Source organism: Myiozetetes cayanensis, unplaced genomic scaffold (assembly GCF_022539395.1).
Source record: "Myiozetetes cayanensis isolate MyiCay16 unplaced genomic scaffold, myiCay2020 scf6-25, whole genome shotgun sequence".
NCBI classification, from domain to species: Eukaryota; Metazoa; Chordata; class Aves; order Passeriformes; family Tyrannidae; genus Myiozetetes; species Myiozetetes cayanensis.
Window position 1 is genome coordinate 32,375,988 of NW_026087853.1, and position 17,951 is coordinate 32,393,938.

At 41.0% G+C, this 17,951-nt stretch overlaps 1 protein-coding gene across 5 annotated transcripts in view; it reads left to right on the forward strand.

The window, feature by feature from the left end:
- Window positions 1-17,951, forward strand: part of RAD51B (RAD51 paralog B) — a 421,512-nt gene that overhangs the window by 251,663 nt on the left and 151,898 nt on the right. For all 5 annotated transcript variants that reach the window (XR_007631421.1, XM_050335167.1, XM_050335170.1 and 2 more), the window contains exon 9: window positions 14,121-14,239. Coding sequence is in view for 4 of the 5 variants with exons in the window: in XM_050335167.1 (XP_050191124.1) it covers window positions 14,121-14,239 (119 nt within the window). In the remaining variant the exon portion in view is untranslated. The remainder of the gene's footprint in view (window positions 1-14,120; window positions 14,240-17,951) is intronic.

Here is a 17,951-nt window from a genome sequence, read left to right on the forward strand (position 1 = left end):
CATAGGTCTATCACATAGGTCTATCCCCTATAACACTTAATTGAAGCTCAGACTAGAAGGTTTCTTTTTAATTTAAAAAATAAAACGACAAAAGACTGTGTGTTTGTTTATATTGCATAGATTTGGAGATCATGTTTGTACTGCTAGTATCTCATACAATGAGGCATCAGCTTTCCTAGCTGAAGTGTATTGTCCTGCTGACAAATTACTTGAAGGAATGCCCTTATGTTGTTGGAAATGACATTGGTCATGCAGCAGGGGGACAGTCTCCTATTACAGTCTGTAAAAGTCAGTGCCCACTGGAGCTGCAGTGCTGGTAAACTGAGGCGTGCCAGCTTCTGCGCTGCGACACAAACCAGATCCCCAACTGATGGTAGCTGCTGCCATTTTGCAACACTTTGAGTGACAGTAGAAATGCTAACCCTCACCACCTCTCTCAATTACAGCCCAGGCAATTATTTCCTGCCTCCTAAGAGGCAGCTTAGTAGTTGAGATGCGATTAGTGCTTGTAATTTCCTGGCCTCAAATCTTGACCAGTGGCTCTGTTTCATCAGTAGGAAGAATTACTTGCAGTCATATGTTTTTAAAGTACATTGATTAGGTTCATTCTTGGGGGGGGGGGAGGGGGGGCGAATAAAAGCATTTAATGTTTCCATACCTGTTATAGGCCAACACAAAGCACTTATAAAAATCCCAACAAGACTGCTTATACATATATGGGATATGTGCTGACTTTTTTCAAAGCAGATAGAGAGGTTTGGAGGGTCAGAAAATGTGTAAATCACCTTAATTCTTTAATTTTTAAAAATTTCCTGTAGATCAATAGATACGTGGGGAAAAAAAAAAGCTGGATCTAGACTCAATTTTATTCCCTGGGCTATCACAGCTGTCATAAGTTAATTCTCAAGTTGTTTTCTCGGCAAGAATTTTTGATAGCGGTATAGTGTAACAAATTAAGATTGGCTCTCTTTTGAAATTTATAATCTTGTTGAAATGACAGAGCACTTGTGTGTCATAAAAGGTCAGTTACTATGTTATATATAACTTCTTGTTTTCATCTCCTACTGTTCTTGCAGGGAACTGAAAATGTTTTAGACAACAGATGTGGAACACTTAAAATATTTGGAATGTGTGGGAATATGCTGAGGGACCACCTGTCCTGCAATGTGAAAGACAGAATTGGTTTGTGAGCACTGTTCATTACACTTGCAGTAAACAGAAGGGCTTGTACACTGAAAGTAAAACAGAATGAAAATTATGGGGTACGAGGCTGACTTTACTCAAGGAAACATCAAGAAGAAAGTTGAATCCACAAGTCCAGGGCTTATTAATACTTAGCGAAGAATCCACGTTGAGATTCCCTTAATAAGTATAGCCTGAAGCAGTTACTCAGCCTCAGGAAGTTTATGGTTAAGAAGAAAAGAAGCAGAATTTATCTGATTTAGCCTAAAATAAGGTATTTTATGTATTGTTTGACTACTTCTACTAGTCTGATCCTATCTATTTAGTTACTAATTAACAATTACAACTAGTAATGACTACAATGGCTATCCTCTGTGAAAACAACAAAAACCCACAAACTATTTACATATTGTAGAAAACTATGGTTTTGATAATTTTAGATTGCTTTAGAGGCTAAGGATGTTGAGGTGGTTTGTACCTGGTGTCTATTTTTCTCCACCTTTACTACTTATTGACTCAAGTTAGCAAATGCTATTTCACAGATGAGAGAACAAAGGCGCAGATAGGATCAGTATGAGGCATTTGCATTTCTTCATTTGGAGTTCTGGCATGTGAACACCCACTGTTCCTTATTATCTTTTTTCCTTCAATGATTTTTAAAAAGGAGGATATTAAAATTGAGATGATAACTCTTTCTCCACCTCAGGGAACAATTGTGAAGATAGTTAATGTTTATACCATTTGTCCCCTCTTTTCTTCACTGCAACTGTTGCATGAAACTACCAGTGCTCTGGTTCAGCCTACAGTGCGAAGGGAAGGTATTGCTCAGTGCTTCTGCCCATAGGCAAGCTTCAGCTGGGAAACAGTCAGTGCATCAGGCTCTACCTTAAACATGAAAGTGATACATAAATCAGAAAGAAATGCAGAAGCTAAGATTCATCCCTTGTTCTATGAACTTTGGAAAGAGTGAAGTCTGGTTATACTTAATGGCCCAGGTCTCTCTCTAAATTTTGAGTATGAATGTGAAGCTGTCCTTCAAAACTGAAATCTCTGTCTGATAGCACATATCCAGAGTTGGTGAATGAAACAGCTGGTGATGCACTTTCTTGGTAAAAATGACAGAAAAAGTCAGGACACACATTAGCAGTGTTTCCCACAGCAAGGAGTACAGTTGTCCCTGCCCTTGGATATAATGGCTCACTACTGTATACTATGCAAACAAATTACACGTACTGTGGGAGCCACAACTTTAAATTTCTCAACCTTTTTGCATGCAAAAATCTAGCATTAATTATGCATTTTTACATTTAAAGTTCTTCTTTCTTTGCTGGAGGGAGATCTTTGTGATTAAAGGAAGCAGTTTTCACTGAGCCAGACAAGCTCTGATCTGTCCTCTTTTTCACCTCCCTGGAGGGCAAAGACCAACAGCTTGAGGGTGACCCCTGCAAGAGGTTTTGCTGAAAAGGAAGATGAGAAAGGCTGGACAGGCTCTAATGCTCTGCACTGGAGCCAGGAAAAGGCAGCTGTTTCTAGCCTTTCTGATGTTTGGGGTTTGGGTTGGGTTTTTTTGTTTGTTTAGTTTTGGGGTTTTTTTTCCCCTTTCCTGGTGGCTGAGCTCTGGGCTTGCTGCCATATCTGTTTGTCTGTCTGTCTCATGTTGTTTTTCTCAGAGAGCTTGAGAGGCCAGTTGCCCATAGTCAGTTGCTGGGAACAGAGGTTGTTCCTTGTATCATCTTAACTCTCCATGCCAGAGTGTTCATGCTTGAATAGGAAACAGCAAGATCTGTCAAAGTAGCCCTTTTCTTTAGGGCTTTGAGGCTTCATTCTCCATGGCCATCTGTTCCCTTTCACCCTTTTGGACAATGTTGCTATTTGAAACCAACCACTCTTTGCTCTCTCCCTTTCCCCTTACCCACCCCCTGCACCCACCCCCCACCCCCTTCTGTCATCATCCCCCTCACTCCCCCCAGCCCGATCTGGGAAAAAGGGAAAAAAAGTTTCTGGCCCTGACTGACTTCTAGAGCATTCAATCATTTTTTAGTCCAAGGACTAAAAGTGGTATTTTGCAATTTTTTTATTTTTCACTGACTTTAAAAAATGTAATACCTCTCAGGAGAGAAGAGTCCCTGCAGTCAAAAGATCATTTTAGATTTATGCATTACTCTCCACAGAGCACTTCAGTGTGCTGTCACTGCCTGATGCAGACTACAGTGAAAACTTGGCACATCTTGGAATATTTTGCATTATAGCGGGAACGGAAGGAACCTCCTTTAGTTAAGACTGTATAACTGTTTCCCTTCTAACCTTCTGTCTTCAGTCAGAAAAGCTTATCAGGATAAAGTTTTCCAGTCTTGGTTGTTGTCCAAAATTGAATTTATTTGCTTAGTTCAGATAAAGCGAGTCATTCCTTTTTCAGAGTGAGATGAAGAAAAAAGCGTTTGCCTTCTCCACTCCAGGATGGGTGACTGTGCCATGAGGGGGACTGACTTGCTGAGAACCTCCTGGAAAGTCTCTGTCAGTCAGGGAGTGAAGACAGACCCCTGTAATCCTCAGCCATTTTAACATCCTCCATATTATATACTGCCCTGTGTGTATGTGTCTAAGTACATAACTATAGATGCATTTTCAGCTTTGTAATGAGTCAGTTCTGAACAGTGAGCCCTGTGGTGTCTGCATGTACTAAAATGTCCCTCCCATAAGTGAGAGGGATCACATTTTCTATATATGGGTATAGAAAAAATATGAAAGTGCCCAATTAATGTATGTTCAGAAACTACTCCGTTGTGATTGTTAAGGTACTCTGAGTGCTCAGATGCATCTGCTAGGTCTGTGTGTAGGGTTTGCTACACCAGTCCAAAAGATACTTTGTCCGTGAAGAGGCTGCATCCTTCAACTTGTGTCATGGACCTCTAAGCTGAGACCTAGATACAATCAGTGAGACCTATTTTGACAAATGCAGTCTTGTGGTTAAACACCAGTTAGGAAATGCCACAGTCAACCCTGATGATACTCAGTATAAGAAATAATTGAAATCGTTCTGTGTTTGATAGGCAGAATTGAAAATGCACGTAGCATTTTTTATATTTAATATTTCCTAACTTTTATGTTCCTAGTGATATAACCACAACATTCTTCCAGTTCAGCTTTTGTGATGGATAGTATTAACAGTTTGGCCAAATCTGAACTCCAGATGTGAACAGCTGTAATTTGCAAACAGTCATCTCTAACCCTCAAAAGTTTGGCTGAACTCTGTTTCCATGTTGCAGACTGAAAGAGGATTGTTTCATTCTGGAATTTCAGTTTTGATAACTCTGGCTCATGATCCAAGCTTTACAGCTCTAAGATTGTTGTTTTTATTTATACCTAGAGGGAATTGTTGCAATTGGAATCTATGGAACCAGTGTTAAAAACACTGAAAGCTAAATTTTCAAAGAAATTACAATGGTCATCGTGCAAAATAAGGCGGTTTGCTTGTTTTGAATTACAGTCTCAATTTGAAGTACTATTTAACATCGATTTTTAAACATACGGTTAACAGCCCCACCCTGGAGTCTTATTTATTGCATATTTCCACCCTCTGTATCAAGAAGTCCCTAAATTTGAAAATTATTCCAAAAGAGGACCACTATTGAAATACTCCTGTGCTCAGGAGTGAAAAGGGCATGTAACTTAGTTAATTAGTCCAAATCCATATAACTAGGCTGTGATCAGAAATTGTTACTCTCTAAGGCATTTTATGTTGAATATATTGAGAAAATCCACCACAGAAAGTCAATGCTAGTGTTAATTAAGCAAACTCAGGTGCTGACAGTGATCCAACTGTAGTAGCATGATGTTTTCCTAGCAGAATGTATTTACCAAGGAAGACCTCAGTGCTTGTTTAAAACTACCTTGCATACACCTACTGTCCTTTTCCATCTGCCGTGTAGGCATATCATCAGCCTACTCCTTGGGAGCTGGGCAGCCATGTCAGAAACACTCTGGGTAAGTTAGTATGAGTCAGTGCTTTTATCAGGCACTTTGATGGAGAACTCATTGTGCAACAGAAACTGGCCTCTCTCCTTCCTACCCCCATCACCCTTCTGACCCCTGACTCTCAAATTGTTCATTTGCAGACTGACTCTTACCTTGCCTGGAGTACTGCTGCTTTTGCCTGCTCTGTGTCAGTTTTCTGAGTATGAGAGCTAAGTTGTTATGACACTGTTTCTTTACCAGAACATATTTTACGGGAAAAAAAATGTAGACTGTGGGAATACAGTCTGTGTCTCAGACCACAGCATCCTAACACGACCATATTACTGTGAAATGCATTCTGAAAGTCACTGCAGTTTCAGAGCTGCATCTCCCTCTCCTCCCCCCAATTGTATTAGCTTTTGTTCTGCCTTTCTGGGATTCAGCCATGTAGGCTTCCAGGCTTTAGGCTGTTATATTGGAGGGGTGAGCGTGGCAGCTGGCTTATTTGGTTCTAGTCTGGAAACTTCAGAAGTGGCAGTTCCAGATGATGGGTAAACGCTAGCAGAGACTGATGAAGTTTAGCAGCTGAGATTAACCATCCTGGGAAAACTAGATATGATAGTGCCATAGCTGTATAGGTCAGAGGGCCAAGGCTTGCAGAATACAAGGCTTCAGTTGCTCTGACAGTGGGATTCTAAATCTCATTTCTTTGTTTAAGTATTAAGGGTCCTACACACATGCAGTTCTAGCATTCTGCCCCATCCCTCCCACATACCTTCTGATAAATGTCATGGTCTGTTTAATTCCCTGAGGGACCTTAACCAAAAAAGATATGACAATAGCTTGTAGCATGATTGGTGAGGTGATAATTAAAAGCATTTTCTGGATCACAGGGCCCTAGCATTGCCAGATGCCATGATTGGACAAACTGTTTTGCAACCTATGCATCCTTTATATGTGCATGCAGGCAGAATTCTATAGATGGGTTGTTTGGGATTTTTTTTTCTCCCTTAGCTCAGTGGTTTGGGATTTTGTTTTCTACTCTTGGAGAGACAAGAAGAAGTGACTGTATAGGAGAGTTCAAAGGAAGAAGCTGCTTTACGTTTTAGTGTTGGAGCAGTGTGGGAGGAGAACTCTGGGTACTAAGAGAGTGGTGTAAATTAGTATAATTCTAGATTTTAGAAAAAGAAGGAATTTCTGAAAGAGCACCATTAGAAAGGCAAGGAGGTTGAGCTGAGGGGTAAAGAATTTATCCTTGGTTACAGAAAGTAATTGACTTAACCACTGTCTTCTACTTGATCTTCACCATCCCTTCCACCAAAGCACTGCGTATTGGGTCATTTGCACAGCACTGCAGCAGTGATAGAGGGCTGGAAACTCATCACTTTGTGGTGTGGTGTCAGGCTACAGAGGCAGAAGATTTTCACCGGTAAAAAGGAATTATCTGTTCCCAAGGATCTCAACTCCACAGTTCTCTGATTTGGGCCCTGTTTCAGGTGCTGTAAACCACCAGCTGTCCTCCCACCTCCAGAGATCTCCTGAGACCTAATCATGGTCATGGACCTTGGTCATGGCTGGTAGATTATCTGGCAAGAAGTCAGACCAGCTGGATTTTTTCATTTCTAATGTCAATTCCTTTTTTAGGTGAGCAGGCAGGAGTCTCAGTACTAGCATATGTGTGCTTCTCTTCCTGTCTGTTGTTCTCTTTCTGAACTCAGAAGAGAATTGACATGAACTCACCAGTGAGTTCAATGAGGGAATGAGATCCTCTGGTGCAAAACACACCAGTAACAGTAGGCATGCTGATGTGGGATTAAAAGCAAACCAGTATCTGTCCAGTTCTCTGGTGGATCCTTCCTGTATTTTAATCTGGATAGAGGTCCCAGGGGGGTAGAATAATGCTTACTATTACTTATTTAAAAAAGCTTCTGATGTTTCATGGAGAATACTTTAAAGTCCTTATTTATACACCATTTTTCTGGCCTGTCACATATTTTGGCGTATTTTCTCATCCCTTAGAGAAGATTCCTTGTAAATGAGGAATAATCATCAGCAGCTAAGAGACTTGTAATCTGCCGTTCTCATGAAAAGAAGGTCTTTAGGTCAGGAACTATCTTTTTGTTCTCTGTTTGCATATTGCAGATGAGAGCTCTAGGAGTTGTCACAATAGAAATAATGAATGACTGGAAAAAAGACAGCAGAAAAGACCTTAGTCTTGATCTAAATCAGATTAACCCTGTAAAAATCACCCAGAATGTGTACCCAATATACATAAAAATAATGATAAACAAAGTAGTGGGAAAACTTACCTGTTTGAGGCATATGAGATAAATAAAACCATGTTGTCAAAAATGAGAAGTGAGTTTGTTCCCTTTCTGTCACATTCACTGCTGTTTCCATCAGAACTTCGCAGCTAGAGTCTGCAACCAGCAACTTTTGGTCTCTTGATGATGGCAACTGAATCAGAACAGTCTGTTTAGTGTAATCTCGAGTAGACATTTCAGTGCCATGGTAGTAGCATAGCTACAAACTAGGGGTGGTCAAAAAAGTTTCCATTGAAACATTTTTTTTTTAACTGGGGATTAGCAGGATTATACACTTAACTTCTTTGTTTGCTAAGTATGTTTTGGTGACTGTACTATTAAAAAAAAATATACATCATTGATTACTAAACAATTCCAACTTCCAGCTAAAATATTTCTACTTAATTTCAATTAAAATTTGAAGCAAAATGGAATAATCGGGGGGGGGGGCTGTATGTGTGTGTAGTTTGCACAAATTTAGAACTAGGAGTTTTTTGGGAGTAAAATTGCCAGATGCCCTCTTTTAATAAAAGGAAGAGAATAAGCATTTTAAAAGTTAGGATTTTCACATCTCATTTTGTGGCCAAGCTTGATTTCTTACAGCAGCAACTGCTTTTCCTGCCAAATATCCTAAAAATAAAAGACTGTATGAAGTCAATGCTGTGCTTTAGGATGTATCTTGTTTGACCAGTGCAGAGTGTGAGATGGTCACCACTGTAGGGTAAGAGAATCAGTCACCTTTTGACTAAAAAAAAAGCTGTGGAGAAGGGCTGAAAATGGCAGAAGCCAGCACGTGGGAGTTTGAAGAGTGCTGTGGTTAGTTACTTCACAGATGAATTTGTCCTGTGAGTTGTTTTTTTACTGTGTGATTGGTTTTTCCACCATTGCATATTTTTATACTTGTACTTTCTGAGTAGGTGAGGATGGAAAAATACATTAGGGGTTGAAGGGGTTTTTTCTTCTTTTTCTTCTGGTCTTATTGTTAGAGATCTGCACCAAAAATACAGACTAGATGCAATGCAGGTGAAAAGCAGTGATCTTTGAGCTCAGCCAGTCAACCGGAAAGCTGCACAGCCTGAGCAAGAGGGAAAGTACTTTCATTCTTATTGCATGGTGTGCTGTTTTTGTTGAGCTCAGTAGCTGAATTCTTTATAAATATTTTCTTTGCACTTTCATAGAGTTTTTCCTTCTTTTTGATAGATCAGGCTTTTGTCAAGATGGTTTGATGTTAAGATTTGAAAGATTTGGGGATTGGTTGCTTCTCCGTTTTGTTATTTCACTGTTATTTAGTGCATCGATCCATTTTTAGCATTTGATGAGAAAATATTTTTAAATTACCAAATTGGTAGAGATTGCAAAGAGCCCAATAGAGGAGATGAACCTGCCAGGCAATGACTCTTTCATGTGGAAAGACAAAAATCTATAGGAGGATGTGGAAAGGGTGGAATTCATTGTTCTGTGCAGTTATACCAACCAGAAACAGGTTGGGTTGGTTTTTTTTTAATCAAGAATATCATTACATTCTTCCTGCAAGGACTACTTGTATTTAAAAATACTGGTTTAAGAAGTTTGTTTCATTTGATTTAAGACACTGGTCTAGTTATCCAAGTTTTCATTGGAAGAGACATTAATGAAACTGAAATTAGTCTATAATTAAATCCCTTTAACCATATTGGCAACAACTGGGACTTGGTTACATGAGGATTTAGTCTGTAAAATGTGCCTACTTATATGCAGAGGACAAGAAGGCCCTTGAGACCACATCGGTACTTGCAGTGCTCTGATTGGACATACTAGAATAATCCCAGAAGCAGTATTGAGCTGAATAGCTCTAATCCTACTGTTCCTGCCGGTGAAAAATGGAAGGTGGAATAAACCTACTTTCCCCATCCTGCCTGTATGTGGCATTCGTCTCAGCGACAAGGAAGTTACTTGCAGGAAGTTTGTTTTGTTTACACTGATGGGGAGAAACAAACAGAATTATTCTAGTCCTCGTGTATAAGTAGAGCCAAGTGTTGCCCAGTTCATCTGACAGCTCTTTCCTGGGCACTGGAGCCCAGTGCAAGCCTCTTCTGCTTGGAAGCAGCACTGCAGGCCTCAACTGAAGAGTCACCCTTTCTTCTTTGCTTTTCCCCTGGTGGTGGAGAGGCAGTAACTTTGCATTTGATTCAGACCACAGGCAGCTTTATTTTCACTTGTGACAGCTGTTCAGTGAGAGTGAAGCAGCCAGTTCCTCTTCCCTGCTTGCAGTCCAGAACAGATACGGTCTCTGCTGGTGCCCTAAAGAGTTCAATATCAGAGGAGACAGTAGAACAGACACCTTGGGCAGTCCTTGGCCTGTCTGCTGATGTGCCCTTTGAAGATCAATTTAATGCTAGTTCTTTTTGTGTGAGGAAGAAGGGAGTGTTTACAGGAATTGCAATCATCCATTTTACTTGAGGTGGACCTGAATACATAAAGCAGGGAGTTGTTCAGAGGTCTTCTGACAGTCTTCTATCATGCACCTTCACCTCCCCATGCTAGGATCCCATCTCTCTGCTTCTGGATGCCTACTCCCTTTTCCCACGTACTGCAGCCATAAACTGAGATCTACCACCTTTCCTTCATCTGCATGTCAGACCTTTTTTCACTCTCCCTGGTTCCTCTCCTCCCTGTATCACCTCTGACCTGAACAGAAACCATCATGCCAGCGGTGACTGGAGTAAGAACTGTACTTTAAGCAGACTGGAGAGACTGGAACTACTGCCTGTCAGCTGATTGCACTTTGCAGGCTCTGTGGAAGCATCCACCCCATAGCATGGGTAAGTGCCTTTGTGTCACAGCTCAGAGCTGTTGCTCCATGCCACTGTGAAGTATTTCAGGTTGGAGAGTTTGGGGACCTCTAAGCAGAGACCGAAGTCTTATGAGCCTGTTTTCTTCTTGGGCCAGTGTTGGTCTGATACTCCCATGTCTAAGCATGAAAATATCACGGTTTGGAAGCACAAGGCAGTGTGTGCTGAAAAATATCACTCTCTCTGAACAGTGTTATTTATCCACTTCCTTTGTCCAGTTCATTAATGACTAAGTAGTGGTTGAAATAACAGAAAAGATAAGTCCAAGGTTTTTTTAAGGCCGTGTTTCAACATAAATCTGTTTTCTTAACATATCCTCTTTCCTTCCTCTGAGACATTTACTATCTTTTTGTGTTTAAAGCAAGAAGAAGGAATGCAGCATGTGTTGTCACTGCCCTTGAACTTCTTTGCAAAGCTGGCACTGCTTCCTACTTGTTTTACTTCACTTCTTGTTTTGCCTCTCTATCTGCCTAATGCATCAGTTCGCAGGAGGATCCCTTATAAAATGGAAACCTTTCCAGTGAGGCATTTCTTTCCACCCTGTAAAAAGTCTCTGCTGTAAATTTCCTCCAGGTTTATTAACTACTTTGCACTAAAGTCATAAATTTTAATAACTTCACAGAAGAGGATTTGCCCTCTTCAGATAGGGGCTGACACAGTATGGTACAGCGCACTTTCTCCCATATAATAAAATAAATTACAGCAATTAGCTTTTTCTGCCACAAGCCTTACACGTATAGCATTTCTGTTCATTTTGAGACAAGCTTTAGGCCTGGAAGGAATGCAGAATTAGGAATTTCTGTGGAGTGATATCTCCACAGTGTAATAGCAGCAGGTTCCAGACATTTAACTGCTTAAATGCCTGGCTCAGGGTGGCAACAGCAAGATGTTACTCCTTCTGTTACCTAATAGCAGAGACACATGATTCGAGGGAATTTTGAGCATGAGTTTTGTGGCTGGTTTATGCCAACACCAGCTACTTCTGGAATGTCTGGGCTCTTTGTAGTCAGGGACCCGCAAGCAGGGGTGGGTGAATTGCTCCTTGGTGGCGTGGAGTGGTGGTTTACAGGGGTGCAGTTATATCAGCTGTGAGGAAAACACACCCCACACCCACAAGAACTCACACTTAGCTCTCTCACTTGAATTAAGTGATTCCTATCCATTTCTAACAGGTGGGAAAGAGAGACTGTGTTGTCTGCAGTTTATTCCATGAGAGGATTGCAAAATTTTAAAGCTGCTCCACTGGCTTATATTCTCCATTATCCTGTTTGTACAGTAATAGTATTTCACTTTTGTGGTGTTAGCACAAACCAAAAATTTGAGGAACATAATGAACTTAATTAAGTAAATCACTTTGAGTCATTTTAAGGGAATGAAATACAGACCTTCTAGCCCCTTGCTTGAGTGTGTTTCCTCCTCCAGCTGGCAAATTAAATCCAAAAGGTAGATGATGAGTAATTATTCTTGTTAGTGCATCCACCTTCCCAATAGAGATGGGTTTCACTATTTAACAGAAGAGCATTCTTGATACTGAAGCTTCTACTTAGGTACTCCTCTGATAAGTTATTCAGGTGGAAGTGTGCTGCTTATCAAGATATTTAAGTAAAGAGAAGCAGCCATCCTTGCTGGATGGCACAATTGTAGCCTGTTTTTGGACTAGAACAGGTGTTCTGGAGATGCAAGTGTTGTGCACGTGGGAGTGAAATCCCATGATGTGGGCAGTAATTCAGGCAAGTACGGAGTCCAGCCTCTTTTCAAACTATTGTCTTGAACCAGGTGCTTCACTCGTTTCTTTTGTAGACCTTTAATTTAAAGACCTAATCCAAATCCAGTTGATATTAATTGAACCTTTTATTACTTGGTGCAGGGTGGAAGGTTTGAGGCCTTCAGCTAAATCCTGTAGTGCACTGCAATCGTTCCAGGTCCCTCTCTCCAGCCTGCTGCTCTCTTCTGCCTAATGCAGTCTAATAAAGTGTCCTCATTGCTTACAAGTTACCAGCAGTGATATAAATCATGATTATTACTGCATGTCAACACTTTTGGTCTTATTCTTTACTGGATGTTTTTCCAAAATGAAAGCTTTAGTGGATGAAGAAATTATGCTTCTGCTCTGAATAACTGGGGGAGAGGGGAGAGTGAGTAACAAACCCCACAACCTTGTAAATGTAGAAGTAATGGAGAGTTTTAAACCTGAATCTTCCAGAAGCTCTGTTGGGCTACAAGATGTTTTTGTCATCTCAGTACAGTTTTGCTTCCAAAACCTAATACTTATAATTTAGGTTTCTACATTAACTGTTGCATTACTGATTATTTTGAAAGAAACATAAAGAAAGTATCTGGTCTAACTTTCATTTGTTCAGTTGACATGGATTTCACAACTGTCCTGGGAAAGCAATTTTGTTTGCTACCTGATAAATGACAAGCAGTTACCTGACTTTAAATCATAGAATTAACTGGGTTGGAAGAGTCCTCCAAGATCATGAAGTCCAACCCTTGATCCAGCCCCACTGTGATTACCAGATCATGGCACTCAGTGCCACATCCAGCCTCGTCTTAAAAACCTCCAGGGACGGTGAATCCACCACCTCTCTGGGCAGGCCATTCCAATGCCTGATCACTCTCTCTGTAAAGAACTTCTTTCTAATATCCAACCTAAACCTCCCCTGACAGATCTTAAGCCCATGCCCTCTTGCCCTACTGCTGATTGCCTGGGAGAAGAGACCAACCCCCACCTGGCTACAACCTCCTCTCAGGTAGTTGTAGAGAATGATGAGATCACCCCTGAGTCTCCTCCTCTCCAGTCTAAACAACCCCAGCTCCCTCAGCCTCTCCTCGTAGGACTTGTGCTCAAGTCATAGGACTTTCTTACTCACTCTTGGCTTTTTAACAGTATGGACTGTCTGCCTCAAACAGTTCAATTTTCAACTTGCATGTGATCATTTACACCCACATAACTAGGATTTTGTTTCTGAATTTCTTGGGTTTGTCTGACTTTTACTATTCTTGAAGTGTCATTTGTACAAACAGGTCACCCATCTATCTGTTCATCTTACACAAAACTTGTGATAAGTAAAGATGAAGGTCTTAGGCACCCTCCCTGCCTGCATATCTGTATGTGTGTATGTATGAATCTCTGGCTGTGGTATGAGAAAGTTCAGGTGCAATGGCATTTCAGCAAGCTGCATCATGTGGCATTATTGGAAATGCTTCTTTATGTTGTCATTGCTGATTGCAACAAATTGCATTATCCTTTAGGGTTGTATAAAATTCATATGATTTAAGAGACACCAGAATGGTAGTTACAGCCAAGGGGCTCCCTTCTTTGCAAATCTTAGAAAATGTGTAGGATGCCTGATGGCATGAATCAGTATTCTGATTTTTATGGCAGGGTATTCTGGCAGCACTTTCTGCTCCTTAAGCTTCCCTTTTTGTTATGTCACTAGACACTCTGACTCTGCTGGCCTGCTTCCCTCTCCTCTGTGCTCATAGAAAGCTGGTTTGCTTGGTGATAGAATATCTAAAGAGGAAAAGATAAGTGTCCCCCATGCATGGTACACCTCCAGATATTTAGAAAATGTACTGATCTCTCCAAGAAGGTAGGTACTACTTTGCAACATCTCTTTAATTCTTGGCACTTTGTCTAGGTATCAGAGGGCAAGATGGAGAACTCACACTGTAGTGTTATAAATAAACAAGAAAGGTAGGAAAATAATGCAGCAGTGCGATCTATTAAGTACCATTTGTGATTACCTGAGTTAGGAAATGATCTGAGATGACTGATTAGAGTTTCCATACTGAACCCTTCTCTGTGGCACAGTCCTGATGCATCCTCTTTCATATTTGTCTTCAGGGGCTTCCATAAGTGGAAAGAGGGATTCTGGTTGTGTGACAGCAGCCCTTGGCAACACGTGGAGTCACAGCGTCAACACCAGGCTCATACTACAATATCATGACTTGCCAAAAAGACAGGTGAGAAACAATGAATAGAATTTAAATAAAGCTACACCAGCAGTGCTCGGTCAGATGGGCTGTATCCTTCAGCCTCTGTGGTTATTCTAGGTGCGTTGAGAAGTTGGCACTCTGGAGCCACTTGCTTATTTGGGGTGGGGGGCAGTCAGTGTCCTTTGCTTTTAAGGCATGACCAGTGTCTCTTTGTGTTAGGATGGGCTTATCTGAGTCACAGTTGGCACAGGCATACAAGTTCCTTGAGCTTTTAGTGCACTTCACTAGTGCATTGTGGAAATGAAAGGTAATCCTTGAAGAGCTTACCTGCACGGGGATTTTGGGGCAGGAGTAGAAACCTTTCACTTTTGTTTTGCTGTCATGCTGCCTGCTCTTTGTGCCTGGTTTTAGCTGTGACTGTTATGACAGGGAACACTCTGTCTTCTGTGACTGCTGTTTGTGAGTAGAAGCTTGCTGCTGGCACAAGCAAGCTTAGCTTTGAGCAGTAAGTATAGCACCAATTTTCTAGAAGTATGCCTGCAAATAGGAGAGTGTTTAACCCTTTTCACTAAGAGACTTTATGCTTTTGAGTGAAATACAGTAGCATTCTGACTGCAGTCTTCATGTCTTAATTTAGAAAACTGTGAAAAACTAGGAGACAAGACATTTGGGGGATGATTGAAGGAATAACCTTTTTTTTGTGTTTTAAAAACACCATAACCCATGATTTCATCTGTCCCTTGGGATATCTGTGGTTCTAATCTCTTTTGGCTTTGTCTGTTCTGTTTTTGCGTTGATGTAACTCTTTGCAAAGGCTGTGACCCTCGGTCTTAATGTTATTGATTTTCTACCAGTTAAAGTAGGGAACTGTCAGAAAAATTGCTACATGATATTTGTACCATCTTACTTCTGTAGCATTACTACCCATGTGCGTTCAAATTGGTCCTCCTGGCTTTACTGCCACTGCACAAGGTTTCTCACTTTTAGTGCAATCCTTAGAGCCAGAGAAGAGGAAGCCATCCTTTTTTATTAGAAATTTATTTATAAGAGGAAAAATTATAATGATAACACTTCTGTTCCTGTGAGTAGTGGGCACTGTGAAGCAGTGGTAGTCCTCTGGACTCTGAGGAAGGAGGTTAAGTGTGTCAAAGGTGTGTAGAAAAGGCATCTTCTGGACTCACTTTTAAAAACTATGCATAGAAATGTACTTACTGCTGCTGCTCTTAGAAGTTCTTTTCTCTTCTGTTTCTTATTCTGGTCTGTAATGAGTTCTCCTTTTCTACAAAAATACTAGGTTGTGCAAAATACAAAGCTGTTCGCAAATTTCCTGGATCGCTTTGGAGTTACATGAGAGGTGGAGTTGGCAGAGGGTAAAGGGCAAAAACTGGGCTCTGTGCTACTTCATGATGCACAGAGTCAGCTAAAAAGGATTAAGAACATTCCTCTGGTGGTGGAAAAAGGGAGCAGTTTTCCTAAAGAACATTCAGATATTACATGTCATTTTTCCTGATTTTATTTGAGAAGTAATAGATCGCAAGGGTATGAAAAGTTGTGATCAAGCTTTTATAAAATTATGACCTGCTTAGCAGAGTTTTCCTCTCTTCCTGACTGAATTTATCAGGTGCAGCACCTTGCTTAAGTATGAAGCCTTGGGCTCACTCTGTTTTAATTAGGCAGAGAAACTAAAGCTACAGAGAAGAAAAACAACCTTGAAGTAAATGTTAGTATATATAATTAAAAGCAAAGTAATGTGAAGTAGAAGTGTGATAGGTCTATGAAGTCTGTCAATGAAGTGGGATATGTCCACGATGTCCTGGAAGTATTTTCATCTTGCTGATATCTGTGTCCTTTTTTCAGATAAATTCTCTTTTCTTAAACTTGCAGAAATCTTTCAGGTAGACATGCAGTTTCCAGGAAGGCATCAAGAGTTACCCTGCCTGTAGCAGCACTGTGTTGATCAAATCACTATAGTTGTACACATGTATGCACCTTTATGATTGCTTTATACACACTTTCAGAACTGAACTGTGAATAAAGGTGCCTCAGTTCTTAAGATGCCATTTCAGTCATCATCAGGTGGTTTTGCCAGGAGGTTCTGGGTATCAGTGCTCTGAAAATTGGCATTTTTTAAGGAAGCTTAACATGAAAATCCAAAAAATTCTTAGATCAGTAATCACATTTAAAAATTCTCATATTACTGTATTAAAACAAGCAAACAAACAAACAAACAAAAAACCAAGGCAGAAACCTGTGATTATATGTAGTCATGGTTTTGAAATTTTGCCCTGAAAAATTAGTGAAAGCATGCAGTTGTTCCAGAGATTTGAGTGAAAAGTAGTGCAAAACCAAGTATTTCCTGCTTTTGAAAATTTGTAACCTTACAGAATCAATACTATACAAGGAATAAACTGTGTTTTCATAGAATTATTGAATATCCTGAATTGGAAGGGACCTATCAGGATCATTGAGTCCAGCTCCTGGCCCTGCACAGGACCATCTGCAAGAGTCACATGATGTGCCTGAGAGTGTTGTCCAAATGCTCCTTGAACTCTGTCAGGCTTGGTGCTGTGACCACTTCCCTCTGGAGCCTGTTCCAGTACCCAACCACCCCCTGGGTAAAAAACCTTTTCCTAACTTACAACTTAAACCTCCATTGCCTCAGCTTCATGCTATTCCTTTGAGTCCTATCACTGGTCGCAAGAGTGAAGAGATCAGTACTTGCCCCTTCATGAGTATGCTGAAGACTGCAATGAGATCTCCCCTCAGTCTCCTCTTCCCCAGGCTGAACAGATCAAGTGACCTCATATGGCTTCCCCTCAAGGCCCTTCACCATCCTCGTTACCCTCCTTTGGACACTCTCTAAAAGCTTAATAACTTTCTTACATTGTGGTGCCCAAAACTGCACACAATATTCAAGATGAGGCTGCCCCAGTGCAGAGCAGAGCAGGACAATCCCCTCCCTCAACCGGCTGGCGATGCTTTGCCTGATGTCCCCCAGGACACGGTTGGCCCTCCTGGTGCACTGATGACTGATATTCAACCTGCCATCAATCAGGATCCCCAGGTCCCTTTCCAGGGCACTTCTTTCCAGCATCTCATTCCCTAGTCTGACTCCATCCGAGGTGCAGAATCTGTTACTTACCCTTGTTAAACTTCATACAGTTGTTGATTCCCATCTCTCTGATTTTTCAAGGTCTCTCTTCAAGGTCTCTCTGCCCTTGAGGGAGTTGACAGCTCTTCCCGATTCAGTGTTGTTAGCAAACTTGATATGCCTTCCAGTCCTGCATCCAAGTCATACATGAGGATGTTGAAGAGCACTGGGCTGAGGATGGAGCCCTACAGAACCCCACTAGTGACTGGACACCAGCTTGGTGTTACCCCACTCACTGTAACTCTTTGTGCCCGAACTGTGAGCCAGTTGCTCATCCATCATGTAACATGGTTATTCAGCTGTATGCTGGACATTTTGTTCAGAAGGATCCTGTGAGAGACAATATTTATTTTATAGTTTCCCAGGCATTTGTGACACTCATAGTATTGTGTTAATGTCTGTAATGTGTTTTGAAATTCTCAAATGGAAAGTGCACATAGAAGTGCTATTTTATAACAAATCAATGTTTTCCTGTGGTATTTTCAAGAGAGAGCATTTTGAATCACAGAATCATTTAGGTTGGAACAGACCTTAAGTTGTCTAAGACTCAACTCCATCGAGTCCAACCATTAACCCAGCACTGCCAAG